At 42.5% G+C, this 17535-nt stretch overlaps 1 protein-coding gene across 1 annotated transcript in view; it reads left to right on the plus strand.

Moving 5' to 3' along the window:
* Positions 1–17535, plus strand: part of EXOC2 (exocyst complex component 2) — a 200645-nt gene that overhangs the window by 119686 nt on the left and 63424 nt on the right. The window contains exons 13-19 of the mRNA XM_040431963.1: positions 2131–2199; positions 4022–4179; positions 6442–6563; positions 10532–10593; positions 13547–13627; positions 15644–15703; positions 17430–17491. Of these exons, the coding sequence (XP_040287897.1) occupies positions 2131–2199; positions 4022–4179; positions 6442–6563; positions 10532–10593; positions 13547–13627; positions 15644–15703; positions 17430–17491 (614 nt within the window). The remainder of the gene's footprint in view (positions 1–2130; positions 2200–4021; positions 4180–6441; positions 6564–10531; positions 10594–13546; positions 13628–15643; positions 15704–17429; positions 17492–17535) is intronic.

The raw sequence follows: 17535 nt of genomic DNA on the forward strand, positions 1-17535 counted from the left end.
GATCGGCACTGATCAGAATTAGACTCCATGTTGTCCAATGTATAATATTCATTACAGCAATACTGACATCTCACAGACCGAATGAGGCTTGTGCATAACTTGTCCATGATTGCTTGCCTCCATTAGACCTATCAGCATCAAAACTGCTCACCTTCTTTACCTTAACTCCGTCTCAGTGCATATATTTTTTTTTTTATTTTTATTTTTTTTTACAAACTATGTCCATGTATTCAGGTTTTTAGGATTTTTCATGCATAAAGTTGAATGTACTTTAGTTGCTCAAGTCTAATGGGGAATGGTGCTTCCACCTTCACTTTCCCTTTTAGTCATATTTACTTGTAACATGATGAACAACTTGAAGAGATGTAGTCAAAAACGTATTGTGATTTTGGTTGAATGTTTGTGATTGGCTGCACGTTCTTCTTACACTCTGTGAATTATGTAGCTAATGGAAATTTCTACTTGGAAAAAACAAGCATAAACTTTTTAAATTTAGCTTGTGTTGATCACCAAGTGTCGCTATATACACGCTGGCCTTATTTATTTATTTATTTATTTTCATTTTTAAAGGATAGTATTTTCAGAATCTATATATTAGTGAGTTGTATTCATTTTTATGTGAAGCACATTAGCTGGACAGCCCCTTTAAAGCACAAGCTCGTCTGTGTATAAGTTGGGTACAATAGCTATAAATTATAATAATATACCACTTTATAATATATCTTAAAGGGCATCTGTCAGCAGATTTGTACCTATGAAAGTGGCTGACCTGTTACATGTACGCCTGGCAGCAAAAACGGCATCTGTGTTGGTCCCCTACTCCACACTGATGAGGGGCAGCACCCCGAAACAGCTGTCTGTGGATGGATAACTGGCTTAGGTCTTCCCCTGTCACATCCTTAAGGCTTGTAAAAGAGCTGGATATTGACATAGGGGCCACCTAATATCGTGGATCTGGTGATCTCTATAATGGGGACACCCTTTGCTTGGTTTTCCTTCCTTTGAGGGATGTCTGGCTTTCACGGTGTTGAAGAATATACAGTACAGACCAAAAGTTTGGACACACCTTCTCATTCAAAGGGTTTTCTTTATTTTCATGACTATGAAGGTATCAAAACTATGAATTAACACATGTGGAATTATATACATTACAAACAAGTGTGAAACAACTGAAAATATGTCATATTCTAGGTTCTTCAAAGTAGCCACCTTTTGCTTTAATTACTACTTTGCACACTCTTGGCATTCTCTTGATGAGCTTCTAGAGATAGTCCCCTGAAATGGTTTTCACTTCACAGGTGTGCCCTGTCAGGTTTAATAAGTGGGATTTCTTATTGTTTCACACTTGTTTGTTATGTATATAATTCCACATGTGTTAATTGATAGTTTTGATGCCTTCAGTGTGAATCTACAATTTTCATAGTCATGAAAATAAAGAAAACTCTTTGAATGAGAAGGTGTGTCCAAACTTTTGGTCTGTACTGTGTGTGTGTGTATATCATATTTGCCTGCATGGCTGAGAAAAATGAAGTTTTAATATATGCAAATAAGCCTCTAAGAGCAACGGGAGAGTTGCCTTTACACATAGAGGCTCAGCTCTCTCTGCAGCTACTGTGCCCTCTCCACTTTGGCAGGGCCAGGCAGGCATGATCACATTTACACGGTCTGGCCATGTCAATCGAAGTGGAGTGGACACAGCAGTTGCAACTGACAGCCAACTGGTGGGTGCCAGAAGCAGTATCCTCAATGTACCTTTTTAAATGTAAATGTAAGGGTCCATTCACACGTCTGTAAGTGTTTTGCGGATCCGCAAAACATGGACACCTGCAATGTGCGAACCGCAGTTTGCGGACCGCACATCAAAGATACTATAATAGAAAATGCCTTTTCTTGTCCGCAATTGCGGACAAGAATAGGACATGTTCTATTTTCTTCAGGAATGGAATTGCAGATCCCGAATATGCGGATGCGGACCCCGAAAAAGTGCATTCGCATCCGTTCCAGCCCCATTGAAAGTGAATGGGTCCGCAAATTGCGGAACGAATGCGGACCCAAATTACGGATGTGTGAATGGACCCTAAAAAAGATGATTTTAAATATTTCTAACATTTATTTTTATAATCCTGTTAGACTGCAGAAAAATCTGGGCAAATGGAGAAATACAGAAAAAATGCAAAACAAAAGCCAAACGATTTTAAGGTAATAAGTTAATAAATAGCTGAAGTATAGTTATATGTAATCATAGCAATGTACTGATGTGGAAGAATTCCCGACAGCATGTCAATAATGACATGAAATTATGATACCAATGATGAAAAGTATCTTTTTGGACCCAATGATTAGTGCAAACGTGTAATGGATGAAGTTGTTGCTCAGATGAGTAAGGCTAATTTCACATCTGCGGCAGGGTGATCGGACACAAACCGCAACATGCAGCTGTTTCTGTTTAACCAATTCTCAGCATTTTTGCCGGATTCTCTGCCAGCAGGGCCGTTTCTAGGGCATTTTACCAACAGGGCACCAATTAAAAAAATGGAAGCGCTCATCTCCCCTTATCCGCTCTCCGACCGTTGGCACCCCCCTCTTCTTGCTGGAGACACGCGCACCCTTTGCCCGGCTGTAGAAACGGCCCTGTCTGCCGGTCCCCATTATAGTTTAAGGGGTTGTCCAGCCTTTGATATTGATGACCTATTGTCAGGATAGGTCATCAATATCTGATCGGTGGGGGTCTAACACCTAGCACCCCCGCTGATCAGCTGTGAGACGAGGGGGTGGCACTCCATTCGAGCGCTGCTTCCTGGTCTTCACACTACGCCAAGTCTCCTGTGGAGCACTGATGTAGTGTAATTACAAGCACTCCCTCCATTCATTTGAATGGATCGGGTACTTGTGTTACCCTGCACTTCCGAGACGAAGTCCAGCGCAATGAAGAGGATAGGTCATCAATATTAACAGCTGAACAACCCCTTTAATGGGGCTGCAGGCATTCTGGTTGCATCCGGCAGTGCCGGATTTGGAATATTTCTCTCCCGGAATTTCTGCCACAGATGTGAAACTAGCCTAAGGCCTTATTCAAACAGTCAGTGTTTGGTCAGTGATTTCCATCAGTGATTTTGAGCCAAAACCAAGTGCGGGTCTAAAACACAGAATAGGTGCAAATTTTTCCCTTATACCTTATGTCTGTGTAGGATCCACTCCTGGTTTTGGCTCACAATCACTGATGGAAATCACTGACCAAACACTGACTGTGTGAATGAAGCCTAAGGGTGCTGCCACACTTTTTTTTATTTTTTTTAATGCAGTTTTTGAAGCCAGAACCAGAAGTGGATTAAAAAAGTGGAGAAGTTGTATCTACTTTTTAATACTTTCTCTCCTGTTATAATCCATACCTGATTTTGGCTTCAAAAGCTGCATCAGAAAGCCTAAATATGTGGCAACACCCTAAGGGCTCTTTCAAAAGAACGTGTTCTGTGCAGGAATAACTCTTCGTGTGTGAGTGTGATTCCCTGTTATGGACAGTGCTCGTTTCACAGGAGCACACAGCATTATACGGATTTATAATGCTTTGTGTCTCTGCATGACCTTACTTTTACAGAATTATACTGGCAGCGTTATGTCACTATGATTTTGTAGAAGTAAAGTCATGCAAAGACGCACAGCATTATAAATCATTATAATGCTGTGTGCTCCTGTGAAACGAGCAGTGTCCATAACTGGGAATCACACTAGCACATTGAGGGTGATTTCCATACTGGACACGCTCGTCTGAAAAAGCCCTAAGGTTCTAGCAATCCGTTTTCCAGGTTGCAAATTGAAATCAGGAATGTGTCATATCCTAGTGAGGGCAGCATAAAGTTAATGACAGGATCCCTTTAAGAGATGTGATGCCACATATTTTAATTGTAAATCCCACAGTACAATACTTTGTTTCTAGTTGTCATTTTGACTTTCCCGATTAATATCATCCTTGTAATTTGATCATGTATTTTTTTTATTTTCTGTTTTTTTTTTTTGTGCAAAGAAAATGATACAAGAAGTGATGCAGTGCTTGGTGAAGCTCATTCGCGGAGCTTTACTTCCAAGTACTCTTGGCCAAGAGGATGTGATGATTTACGGAGGTTGGGGATCGAAGGCTGAATTATCTGGACTTTGGTTAGCTCATGTTGTTCAGACCTTTAGGTAAGCTGGGTGTGCAATTTATCATGTAAGTCTTTTAAACATTTGAGATGCTTCTTTTATTATCAGAGGCAAACAGAAAGGAGAAAGGTTACTAACAAAGCCATGTAGGAGGTCCTGCAGTAGTTCAGTACAGTCATCTTTGTATTTTACAGATTTTGGGCTTAAAATAATATTTCAATTGGTCTTTATTAAAAAGTTTCAACAGTTTGTTTACTCAGCCTTTCATCTCAGCAGATTGCCTGAAGTTGACCTGACTGCTCCATGTGAAGCCCTTATCTCTGAACTCCTGACAGCTCACAAACACACATTTTAAGCTTTATTCTTATCCATTTTAGTCTAGAGATGAGAGCTGCAGATCCAGCAGTCAGAGCAGCAACCTGACGGGTTCAGTGTGAAACTGAAAGCTAGATAGTCTACAGACGCACTGAAAGTGAAGGCTGAGAAAACAAAGTGTTTAATGAAGACCCACAGAAAATAGATTTTTTTGTCAAAAATGAGTAAAATGCAATAATAAAACCACACAAATGTTTTTGGGCACGTTATAGAGCTTTCAGACCTTTTCATGCTTGGAATTGGTGCTCACGAACACTTGCCCGTATGTGCAGTCTCTACATTACTATTCCACTGAAGTTAATCAGTTGTGGCATTTTTATCGACTTTGTAAAGATTTTCAGAAACTGAGATTGTGCAGCTGACAGCTGGGCTATCCCTGCCGTCTCCATCGCTATATGCACAGCATTCAATTAGCACTGTGCATACAGATCAGGCAGTGGCACTGTCTCTTCCTGTTCTGGTCCTAGCACTCGTGATTGCTGGGGGTGGGGTAACTCAGTATACCCAGTTCAGCTCTACCATGAGGCTCAACAGCCTTGTAAAACCTCTGGCTGTATTCCCCCCTGTAAATGGGCTAGTATGTCATCAAAATGTGCAATAAGAAAAAAAAATGTAATGGAAAATGCCTCCTAGAGGTCTTGTATGACCTTATGGGAGGGGCACAAAATGTAAAATGAAAAATATAAAAAAAAAAAAAAAAAATAATAGTTATAAACGTCACCACTAGAGTACACAGCAGCTTCTAGCCCTACCGCTAGCAGCTGTAAGCTATATATCCCCCATATCAAAATAACTGTAATGGAAAGGGAATGCAATGTTAAAAAATATATTTTTGTTGTACTTTGTGCTATTACAAAAAATTTGAAAAACATATATATTTTTTTATATATATATTTTTTTTACATTTTCTGGGTATAAAAAAGAAAAAGAAAAAGACACAAATGCAATGGCACTCTACAACCAGCATTCTGCCCTGCCTCTATGCTGGATGAGGCATTGGTGTACATTTTGGCCAAAGCATAATAAGCCCCACGTCAAGGTCGCCTCTATGGAGTGGTCCCTAACACTAGTTCCTACCTGTTTGTGGGCCATGACAGCCACACAAAGTCAGTATAAAACGGAGTCTGCATATATAGCACCTACCAGTAGCCATTTGGCTCCAGGAGAAGTATATAGTGGGCTCAGCATGCATGTTGGCACTTGCATCCCTGGATCCGATGAAAGCTGTAATGGCACCGGACGGGGTTAAAAGCAGAGTGTGCTTGGCGTGCATGCTGCACCTGCATTCCCTGGACTTTGTGTGGCTGTCATGGCCCACAAACAGGTAGGAACTAGTGTTAGGGACCACTCCATAGAGGCGACCTTGACGTGGTGAGTGGCTTATTACGCTTTGGCCAAAATGTACACCAATTCCTCATCCAGCATAGAGGCAGGGCAGAATGCTGGTTGCAGAGTGCCATTGCATTTGTGTCTTTTTCTTTTGTATATGTATTTCGCCATAGCAATGTGCACCTACATATAGGGTTGTGCTGATTGAATCCCCCACATTTTTTCTTTATAAAAAATAAAAACCAAAAAAATAATAAAAATAGAAATTACAAAAATAAAGTCCTGTGTATCACCGAAAAAATACTTAAAAATTATAACAGAACGGAAAAAGCCCATGTACTAAAAAAACCTGAAAATGCATATGGTCAGGATGGGGGTTAAATGGTCTTGAAGTGGTTGAAAAAAACGTATGCATACTCTACATGTATGTTACATTTAAATTACACGTCTTTGGTAAAAGAAAAAAGTAATTTGTTGGACTACTCTAAGGTCAGCAGGAGCTACTATATATTTATCATATATTTGTATAATCCTTACTTTCCTCACTAAATTTACTAATAAAAATAATTTTTATTATCATTAATATATTGGTTTGTTTAGGCATACGTATGAATCACTAATGGCTCTTGAGATCCCCAATGATATCCTGCAGGCTATACAAGACCTCATATTGGAGTTGCGGGAAACTTGTGTCAAGGTCACTTTGCAGCATACTGCTGAAGGTATATTTGTCTGTACATTTTAATTTTTGGGGTTACACATTTTCACTTTTTTTTTTTTCACACTAATTGGCTAGTTGGGATATCTTTTTTTTTATCAATGATACATAGGGTTTGAATCCAGTTATGGTTTATGGGCATCTTCTTATAGTTTATATTCGTTACCATGTGAAAAATAGCACTGGCATTAGAAAACGGGTACAAAGCCCTGATACAGCAATGCTAGGAGTTGGCTACAGGTTATTTTGTTTGGGTAAACCACTTAGTCATTGCATGTCTTTTGAAAGCACTAGTCAAATTCAGTTTAAATATATGTGCAACTCAGCAGTATTGTGAAGATAAAAGGGGAATATTGGCTTACATCTAGGGTTTTACAGTACTTTAGGAGTTCTAAAGTATTATATATAATCACTCCATTGATATAGTTCATATGGATACATCTACCAGTACATAGATAAAATAGTGCTATGCTCTATACGTCTAAGGCCTCATGCACACGACCGTTTTTTTTTGCGGTCCGCAAAAACGGGTTCCGTTTTTCCGTGATCCGTGACCATTTTTTCGTCCGTGAGTCTTCCTTGATTTTTGGAGGATCCACGGATCCAAACGGATCCGTCCTGAATTACAATGCAAGTCAATGGGGACGGATCCGTTTGATGTTGACACAATATGGTGCAATTTCAAACGGATCCGTCCCCCATTGACTTTCAATGTAAAGTCAGGAGTTAATATACCATAGGATCGGAGTTTTCTCCAATCCGATGGTATATTTTAACTTGAAGCGTCCCCATCACCATGGGAACGCCTCTATGTTAGAATATACCATCGGATTTGAGTTACATCGTGAAACTCAGATCCGACAGTATATTCTAACACAGAGGCGTTCCCATAGTGATGGGGACGCTTCTAGTTAGAATATACTACGAACTGTGTACATGACTGCCCCCTGCTGCCTGGCAGCACCCGATCTTTTACAGGGGGCTGTGATCAGCACAATTAACCCTTCAGGTGCTGCACCTGAAGGGGTTAATTGTGCGTATCATAGCCCCCTGTAAAAGATCAGGGACTGCCAGGCAGCAGGGGGCAGACCCCCCTCCCTCCCCAGTTTGAATATCATTGGTGGCCAGTGTGCGGCTCCCCCCGGCCCCCCCTCTATTGTAATATCATTGGGGGCCAGTGCGCGGCCCCCCCTCTATTGTAATATCATTGGTGGCCAGTGTGCGGCCTCCCCTTCCCCCCCCCCCCCCCTGCCCGATCATTGGTGGCAGCGGAGTTTCCGATCGGAGTCCCAGTTTAATCGCTCTGGGGCTCCGATCGGTAACCATGTCAACCAGGACGCTACTGCAGGCCTGGTTGCCATGGTTACTTAGCAATATTACAATATTAGAAGCATTATACTTACCTGCTGGCTGCTGCGCTGTCTGTGTCCGGCCGGGAGCTCCTCCTACTGGTAAGTGACAGATCATTAAGCAATGCGCCGCACAGACCTGTCACTTACCAGTAGGAGGAGCTCCCAGCCGGACACAGACAGCGCAGCAGCCAGCAGGTAAGTATGATGCTTCTAATATTGGAATATTGCTAAGTAACCATGGCAACCAGGCCTGCAGTAGCGTCCTGGTTGCCATGGTTACCGATCGGAGCCCCAGAGCGATTAAACTGGGACTCCGATCGGAATCTCCGCTGCCACCAATGATCGGGGGGGGAGGGGAGGCCGCACACTGGCCACCAATGATATTACAATAGGGGGGGGGCGGCCGCACACTGGCCACCAATGATATTACAATAGAGGGAGGGGGGGGCCGGGGGAGGCCGCACACTGGCCACCAATGATATTACAATAGGGGGGGGCCGCACACTGGCCACCAATGATATTCAAACTGGGGAGGGAGGGGGGTCTGCCCCCTGCTGCCTGGCAGCCCCTGATCTCTTATAGGGGGCTATGATATGCACAATTAACCCCTCAGGTGCGGCACCTGAGGGGTTAATTGTGCGGATCACAGCCCCTTGTAAGAGATCGGGTGCTGCCAGGCAGCAGGGGACAGTCATGTACACAGTTCGTAGTATATTCTAACTAGATGAGTCCCCATCACTATGGGAACGCCTCTGTGTTAGATTATACTGTCGGATTTGAGTTTTCACAAAGTGAAAACTCATCTCTGAAAAAGCTTTTATGCAGACGGATCTTCGGATCCGTCTGTATGAAAGTAACCTACGGACGCGGATGCCAATCTTGTGTGCATCCGTGTTCTTTCATGGACCCATTGACTTGAATTGGTCCGTGAACTGTGGTCCGTCAAAAAAATAGGACAGGTCCTATTTTTTTGACGGACAGGAAACACGGATCACGGATGCGGCTGCAAAAAGGTGCATTTTCCGATTTTTCCACGGACCTATTGAAAGTCAATGGGTCTGCGAAAAAAAACAGAAAACGGCACAACGACCACGGATGCACACAACGGTCGTGTGCATGAGGCCTAAGGGTGAGCATAAATGGCTAGCATCATTGTTTGTATTGCTTGTTTTGTATTCTCAGAGCTGGACCAATAGTGAATATTCATATGCAGTCTTTTTTTAATTAAAGCTGTTGTAAGGTCCTCCAACTTTCCAGCCATTATCCCTGTTAGTAGCACGGCTTACAGAGTGTTGGGGTAAAAAATAATACTTACCTAGCTTCTATTCCTCCATGGCTCCTCTTCCAATCTGCTGGATCAGAATGGATTGGGCAGGAAGACACTATTTTATTTTATTTTTTTACTTTATTTATTGATAAATAAATATTCCAAACATATTTCATACAAATAGATTATTTAAAATTTTTTCCCCCCATTAATGCCCCAGATTAAGAATACCCCATCCAACCCCCCTCCCTCCCCTTGCGATGCGTCACCTAGCGCCCACCGTTGATAAGGCCGGGACAAATCACTAATGGAGCGTAGAGTGGCAACCTAAAAAATCCATCTTCCCCATACATTCCGCCTTCTCTCTTCACAATTCTTTTGTTTATATAGAATATTTTCGAATCTCTTGACTTTATTAACCAAATTTAACCATGAGTAAACAGTAGGAATATTAGAAGAGAACCAAACTCGAAGACACTTTTGAGTGACATCTTCAGCTATGCCCACCTGCTCCATTCACTAGACTGTACTTGCTAGATCAGCTGACAAATTATTGTGTATGGGGGCCTCCTGACTCTCCCCCTATGGCAGATGTCTGGGGAGATAAGGGTGGCGGACATGTTGAATTTTAACTGGCCAATCCAGCGTCTTCTTCCCCTCTTCCTAATGTGAACACATGCATACTTGGCTGAGTCAAGCATGTAAGTGTATGCAGGTATTTGGAATGATAGTCTAGAACAAGTGTTCATCCGACAGCAATCTCTAAAGGGGTTGTCTCACTTCTGCAAATGGCATTTATCATGTAGAGAAAGTTAATACAAGGCACTTACTAATGTATTGTTATTATCCATATTGCCTCCTTTGCTGGCTGGATTCATTTTTCCATCACATGATGCACTGCTTGTTTCCATGGTTATGGACCACCTTCAAATCCATCAGTGGTGGTCGTGCTTGCACACTATAGGAAAAAGCATCAGCCTCGCTGGTGGCCGGGACCATGGGAGCGCACATAAGCTAGTGCTTTTTCCTATACTGTGCAAGCATGGCCACCGATGCTGGATTGCAGGGTGGTCTGTAACCATGGAAACGAGCAGTGTGTCATGGGATGAAAAAATGAATCCAGCTAGCAAATCAAGCAATATGGATAATACCAGTATATTAGTAAGTTGCTCGTATTAACTTTCTCTACTGAAGTAAGACAGCCCCTTTAAGTGTTAAACTACTACTCCCCCCCCCCCCCCCCCCATGTTGCCGCTGGAGAGAATCGGTAACCTGTATGTAACAGCAGCATCCATTACCTCAACTACCTACATAACTCTAGCGACGTTAATTACTTTATTATTCGTTTTGCAGAGGTCAAGAAATTGGCGGACAAAGAAGACTGGATGGTCGACAATGAGGGTTTAACAGCTTTGGTATGTTTGTCTCTAAATGTTGTACACGTCTAATGGTAGTTAATGCACAAGGTGCGCATGTCCTCCATATCACTTGAGATTAAACACAAAGCAGTGGCTTAAACCATACTTAAAGAGGACCTTTCACCGATTATCACACTATGAACTAACTATACAGACATGTAGAGCGGCGCCCGGGGATCTCACTGCACTTACTATTATCCCCGGGCGCCGCTCCGTTCTTTTGCTATGTCCTCCGGTATCTCCGTTCACTAAGTTATGGTAGGCGGAGTCTGCCCTTGTTCTTCTGTAGCGCTGGCCAATCGCATTGCAGAGCTCACAGCCTGGGAGAAAATAACCTCCCAGGCTGTGAGCTCTGCAATGCGATTGGCCAGCGCTAGAGCAGAACAAGGGCAGACTCCGCCTACCATAACTTAGTGACTGGAATCTCCACCTACTATAACTTAGTGAGCGGAGATACCGGAGGGCATAGCGGGAGAACGGAGCGGCGCCCGGGATAATAGTAAGTGCAGTGAGATCCCTGGGCGCCGCTCTCCATGTCTGTATAGTTAGTTCATAGTGTGAGAATCGGTGAAAGGTCCTCTTTAAGAGCAGTTTGTCCCGACAGTCTAGCAGGTTTGCATCTATACATTTAGCTGTGCTCTCGATTGAACCACGCTGTTTCTACTAATACACAATTATTACGCAAGTTGTACTTTTGAGTATTCATTTTATTTGTGAACAACTACAGTGCTGTCGGTCAATCCAAAATGTTACTAAACCTCAATGTTTAGGAAAGTAAGGTCTTGGTTTTCTCAGGAGAACATCTATGTGTGCATAATTATTATGTAACTAAAGGAAAAAGGGAAATTTCATGTCACTTGTTTATTTTCATCTAAGTGCGAATAATAAACAAATAACTGAAAATTTACAAACAAACATTTCTGACTTTTCAAGAAAAAACTAACAAATCAGTGACCAATATAGCCTACCGTCTTTTCAATAACTGTCATAAGCCTTCCATCCATAGAGTCTGTCAGGTTCTTAATCTGTTGACGATCAACTTCTTGTGCAGCGGCAACCACAGCCTCCCAGACTCTGTTCGGAGAGGCGCACTGTTTTCCTTCACCGTGCATCTCCCATTTAGGAAGGGCCCACAAGTTCTCAATAGGGTTTAGGTCAGGAGTGGAAAGGGCCCAGGTCTTTACTGGCTAGCCATGCAATGGAGTACGTTGATGAATGTGATGGAACATTGTCCTACATAAAATCATGGTTTTCTTGAAAGATGCAGACTTTTTACTGTGTCTTCTGAAAACTGGCATAGGTTTGGGAGTTGATTTTGAGTCCATCTTCATCACGAAAAGGTCCAACTAGCTCATGTTTTAATTTAGCTCATTTATTAATTCTGTGTCGCATTCTTGACTTTTCAGAGTCAGTTAAATCACTTTTTTCCCCCATTTTGCCAGAGGAAAACAAGCTGCCTATTAATTAAGCAGAAAAATGATAATATGGTCAAAATAATCACTTGCCTAATAATTGTGCACACAGTGCATATGATATATAAAAGGTAAACTGTGTTGCCAAGTACTCAGTTCTCTGATTGGCTGCAACCGTCACATTGTATAACCAATACATAGTCCTAACTGTAACAGCTGAGGCGCATCTTCTCTGCCTGCCTCTCATCTCCCTGCATGGTGTATTCTAATAAATGTGCTCTTTTACATGTAAACTGTACTTGGTGGAGCAGATTTATCAAAACTGTCTAAAAAACTTTTAGTTGCCAACAGCAGCCAATCACAGCGTAACTTTCACTTTATCAGAGCAGTTTAAGAAAAGAAAGCCAAGCTCTGATTGGTTGCTGTGGTCAACAAACACAGTTTTTTGATAGTTTTGATAAATGAAGTCCATTATTCCATTATGTAATGTATAGTAAAGGTGTGTAAGTTATACATCTCAAGTATCAGCTCCCTGGATTATTTATCAAAATGATCTATGGTAACAGTAAGTACATTGTGCATCTCCAGTGTGTTTTGTGTATGTATGTATATAAGAAAAAAAAATATGAAGCAACCATTGGAAGGGGGTTTTGGTCTTCTGCCCTGGGAGGATGATCATCCTGCAAAAAATTCAGCATTTTATATTTTATTATTTCATGAAAAATTAGTTTTCTATTGCCCATTGTATTTTTTGCACAATGGGCATACAGGGGACAGTGATGCCACAGAGGGGACAAAGTGGTAGCTCACTCAGGGGACAGTAATGGGATACCCTTTGGGGCAGCATGGTGGCATATTAGGGGGCAGAGTTTTCCAGAGCCCGTTGTATACAGGGGGCCGAGTGGTGACAAACAGGGGACAGTGATTGCATACCGGGGTCTGAGTGGTGACACAGAGGGGACAGTGATTACATAGAGGGGGCCGAGTGGTGACACACAGGGGACAGTGATTGCATAGAGGAGGCCGAGTGGTGACACACAGGGGACAGTGATTGCATAGAGGAGGCCGAGTGGTGACACACAGGGGACAGTGATTGCATAGAGGAGGCCGAGTGGTGACATAGAGGGGGCCGAGTGGTGACACACAGGGGACAGTGATTACATACAGGGGGCAGAGTGGTGACACACAGGGGACAGTGATTGCATACAGGGGGCCGAGTGGTGACACACAGGGGACAGTGATTGCATACAGGGGGTCGAGTGGTGACACAGGTACAGTGATTGCATACAGGGGGCAGAGTGGTGATATCCAGGTGCAGTGATGGCATATTAGGGGGCAGTGGTTTCTACAGCCTGTTGTATTCTTTCACACAACAGGCTTTATAGCTAGTATGTATGGTGTACATTTTCTGCTCCATTATCACAAGGCATTGCCGCTGTGCATCTAGTTACAGAAGTGACTATGTAGATTCATTATTACAATGTGTCTATATTTTGTTTGTGCTTATGTCATTTTTATTATATTTTAACTTTTCCTAGCCATCACAGTTTGAGCAGAGTGTGACCCAGGCTTTACAATCACTGAAAAGTGTCATAGAATGTAAACCCGCTGAAGCAAGTGTAAGTATATTAATACATGAGGGTGATGCCTGCTTGTCTTTCACTGTGCTTTTTTTTTTTCTTGTATTTTCTAACCTGACCATCAGGACTACCACAAATGTCCTGAGTGAAAGGGGTTGTGTGGTGAGTTAATATTGATGACCTGTCCTCAGGATTGGTCAGAAATATGTGACAAGTGGGTCTTTAACTCACAGCACCCCACCGAACGGCTGTTTGAAGGGGTAGCACACTCATGCAAGTGTTGCTTCGTCTTCACAATTACCTGTGCGTCATCTCGCTTGTAGAGGTGACGCAGTGTAATTACAATGCATTCACTTAAATAGGACAAGCATCTGTAATTACACTGCGCTGCCTCTACAAATGAGGCCACATGTAGGTGATTCTAGCTCTCAAAGGCTGCCTCTTTAAAGGGTTTCTACCACCAGATTTAGAGATTTTTCGCTGACTGACACTAGCGATCTGCTAGTGTCTGCACTACCTAACAGTGCTCTTGTATCACCTTTGTCTGCTGCCGTTAAGCTTAAAAACATACTTTTATTGATATGAAAATGAGCCTCTAGGTGCTATGGGGTCGTCTTTTCAGCACCTAGAGGCTCCGTCTACTCACTATTTCTGCTGCCCACCGCGTCCCTCCAGCCCGCCCCGCTCCTTTTGATTGACAGCCAACCTCGCTCCATCTCGAATTCCAGCACTTCTGTATTCGGCGCAGGCGCAGTGACTGTCGGACCGCAGTGAAGATGCCGGCGCAGGGAGCGGTCCGACAGTCACTGCGCCTGCGCCGAATACAGAAGCGCACGGCGCAGGTGCTGGAATTCGAGATGGAGCGAGGTTGGCTGTCAATCAAAAGGAGGGGGGCGGGCTGGAGGGACACGGTGGGCGGCAGAAATAGTGAGTAGACGGAGCCTCTAGGTGCTGAAAAGGCGCCCCCATAGCACCTAGAGGCTCATTTGCATATCAATAAAAGTATGTTTTTAAGCTTAACGGCAGCAGACAAAGGTGATACAAGAGCACTGTTAGGTAGAGCAGACACTAGCAGATCGCTAGTGTCAGTCAGCGGAAAATCTCAAAATCTGGTGGTAGAAACCCTTTAAGGCTACTTTCACACTTGCGGCAGAGGAATCCTGCAGGCAGTTCCGTCGACGGAACTGCCTGTCGGATCCGTCAAAACGTATGCCAACTGATGGCATTTGTAAGACTAATCAGGATCCTGATCTGTCTTACAAATGCATTAAAAATGGCGGATCCGTCTTTCCGGTGTCAACTGGAAAGAACGGATCCGACATTTATTTCTTTTTAAAAAATTTCGGTCTACGCATGCACAGACCGGAAGGACAGATCCGGCATTGCGATATTTTTAATGCCGGATCCGGCACTAATACATTCCTATGGAAAAGAAATGCCGGATCCGGCATTCCGGCAAGTGTTCCGGATTTTTGGCCTAGCATGCTGCGGTATCATCTCCGTCCTGAACAGTCAAAAAGACTGAACTGAAGACATCCTGATGCATCCTGAACAGATTGCTCTCTATTCAGAATGCATGGGGATGAAACTGATCAGTTCTTTTCCGGTATAGAGCCCCTAGAACGGAACTCAATGCCGGAAAAGAAAACCGCTAGTGTGAAAGTACCCTAAACAGCTGATCAGAGGTGGTACTGGCAGTCGGACCCCTGACAATCTGATATTGATGATCTATTCTGAGGATATGGTAATGGGTACCGGGCGGCACTGCTGTTGTGGGTGCACGGTCCGCGGGCGTCGCCCAAGGTACTTGATTGGAAGAAAGAACCGGCACTCCAGGAGTGCCGGTTCTTCCTTCCAATCTATTCTGAGGATATGTCATCCATATAAACCCACCACACAACCCCTTTAAACCATTTATTTTCTTATTGTATACTTTTTCTGGAGCAGCTATCTTGCTGCAGCGGATGCAGACATTTGCTTTACAGAGATTTACCTGTTTGTGGTCATACAACATACAGTTCAATTTGTTCTTTTCTTTGATAATTTTTTTTACAGATTTTTCAGCATCAGAAAACACAGGAAAGAGTGTGCACTCTCTGCATAAACATAATCCAGGTCTGTAGAAATGATTTCATTACGTCAGAGTTAGGAAAACCTGTCTTCCAAACTTCCACATCCTTTCACTATACAGTATACAACACGAGTGTGAGCTAATGGGTCACAATATACTGTAACTACAGCACATTTTACCCAAGAACCGACAAACGTTTTTTTTCCAAATGCATCCAAAATTCCCCAAAAGTTGGGACTCTGTGTAAAATGTAAATAAAAACCGAAAGCAATGATTTGTAAATTTCATAGATTTTATTCACAACATAACACAGAACACACATTAGTTGAAAGTTAGATGTTTTACCATTTTATGAAAATGGTAACTTGATGGCAGCAACACATCTCAAAAAAGTTGGAAGTGGGCCATGTCTACCATTGTGTAGCATCCCCTCTTCTTTTAAGAACAGTCTGTAAATGTCTTGAAATTAAGAAGACAAATTGGGAGAGGAATGTTGCCCCATTCTTATCTGATGTAGGACTCTAGCTGCTCAACAGTCTTGGGTCTTCTTTGCCGGATTTTTCGTTTCATGATGCTCCCAATGTTTTCTATTGGTGAAAGGTCTGGACTGCAGGAGGCAACTTCAGCACCCGGACTCCTCTTCTGTGAAGCCATGCTGATGTCATGGATGCAGTATGTGGTTTAGCATTCTCTTGCTGAAATATGCAAGGCTTTCCCTGAAAGAGATGTTGTGTGGATGGAAGCATACATCGTGTTGTTCTAAAACCTCTAAATACTTTCAGCATTGATTGTGCCTTTCCAGATTTGTAAGATGCCCACGCCATCAGAGATGCAGGATTTTGAACTTTGCTCTGATCACAAGCTGGATGGTCCCCCTCCTCTTGAGTCTGCAGAATACAGCGTCCATGGTTTCCAAAAAGAAGTTTAAATTTTGATTAATCTGACCCCAGAACAGTTTTCCATTTTGCCTCAGTCTATTTTAAATGAGCGTTGGGCCAGAGAAGACTGCAACATATCTGGACCCTGTTGATCTTGATATTTGGCTGCTTCTTTGTATGATACTTGCATTTGTGTATTTCACAGTGAACTGTGTTGACAATTCAATGCTACCTAAAGGGCCTATGGATCATAAACATCCATTATTGACTGTTGGCCTTGTCCCTTACACACATGGCTTTCTCCAGCTTCTCTGAATCTCTTGATGATATTATGTACTGTAGTTGTGGGATGTTCAGTCTTTGAAATTTTATGTTGAGGTACATTTTTCAGAAATTATTCCACAATTTTTAGACACCGTTTTTTGCAGATTGGTGAAACTCTTTGCCTTTGAGAAACTCTGCCTCTGTAACATACTCCTTTTATACTAAGTCATGTGACTTGCTCTTTCAGCCGTTTTTTATTAGTATCACTTACTTTTCCAGCCTTTTGTTGCCCCTGTCCCAACTTTTTTTTAGATGCATTGCTGCCATCAATTTCTAAATGAGTACATTTTTTCATCAAATGGTAAAATGTCTCACTTTCAACATCTGATATGTGTTCTATGTTCTATTGTGAATGAAATATGGGTCTAGGGGATTATTAACTTTTTACACAGCGTCCCCACTTTTTTGTAATTGGGCTTCCAGTGCACTGAGAAGAATTAGTGTTCACATAATATTGCAACAATTATTATGCAGCTGTAACATATAAGTATATGGTTTTATATTTGCTTGCTTACCCATTATTGATATATCTTTTTATGTTATCCTTTTATTTTGTTTTTTAAACCAGGCCTTCATCTCTGCCCTTGATTATCTAAGTAACAAACCTGAAGGAGATGTGGATACAATGCAGTATGTTATTTTCTTACAGATCACTTCTGCCTTAATTATATGTA

This window comes from Bufo bufo, chromosome 5, assembly GCF_905171765.1.
Source record: "Bufo bufo chromosome 5, aBufBuf1.1, whole genome shotgun sequence".
Lineage (NCBI taxonomy): Eukaryota > Metazoa > Chordata > Amphibia > Anura > Bufonidae > Bufo > Bufo bufo.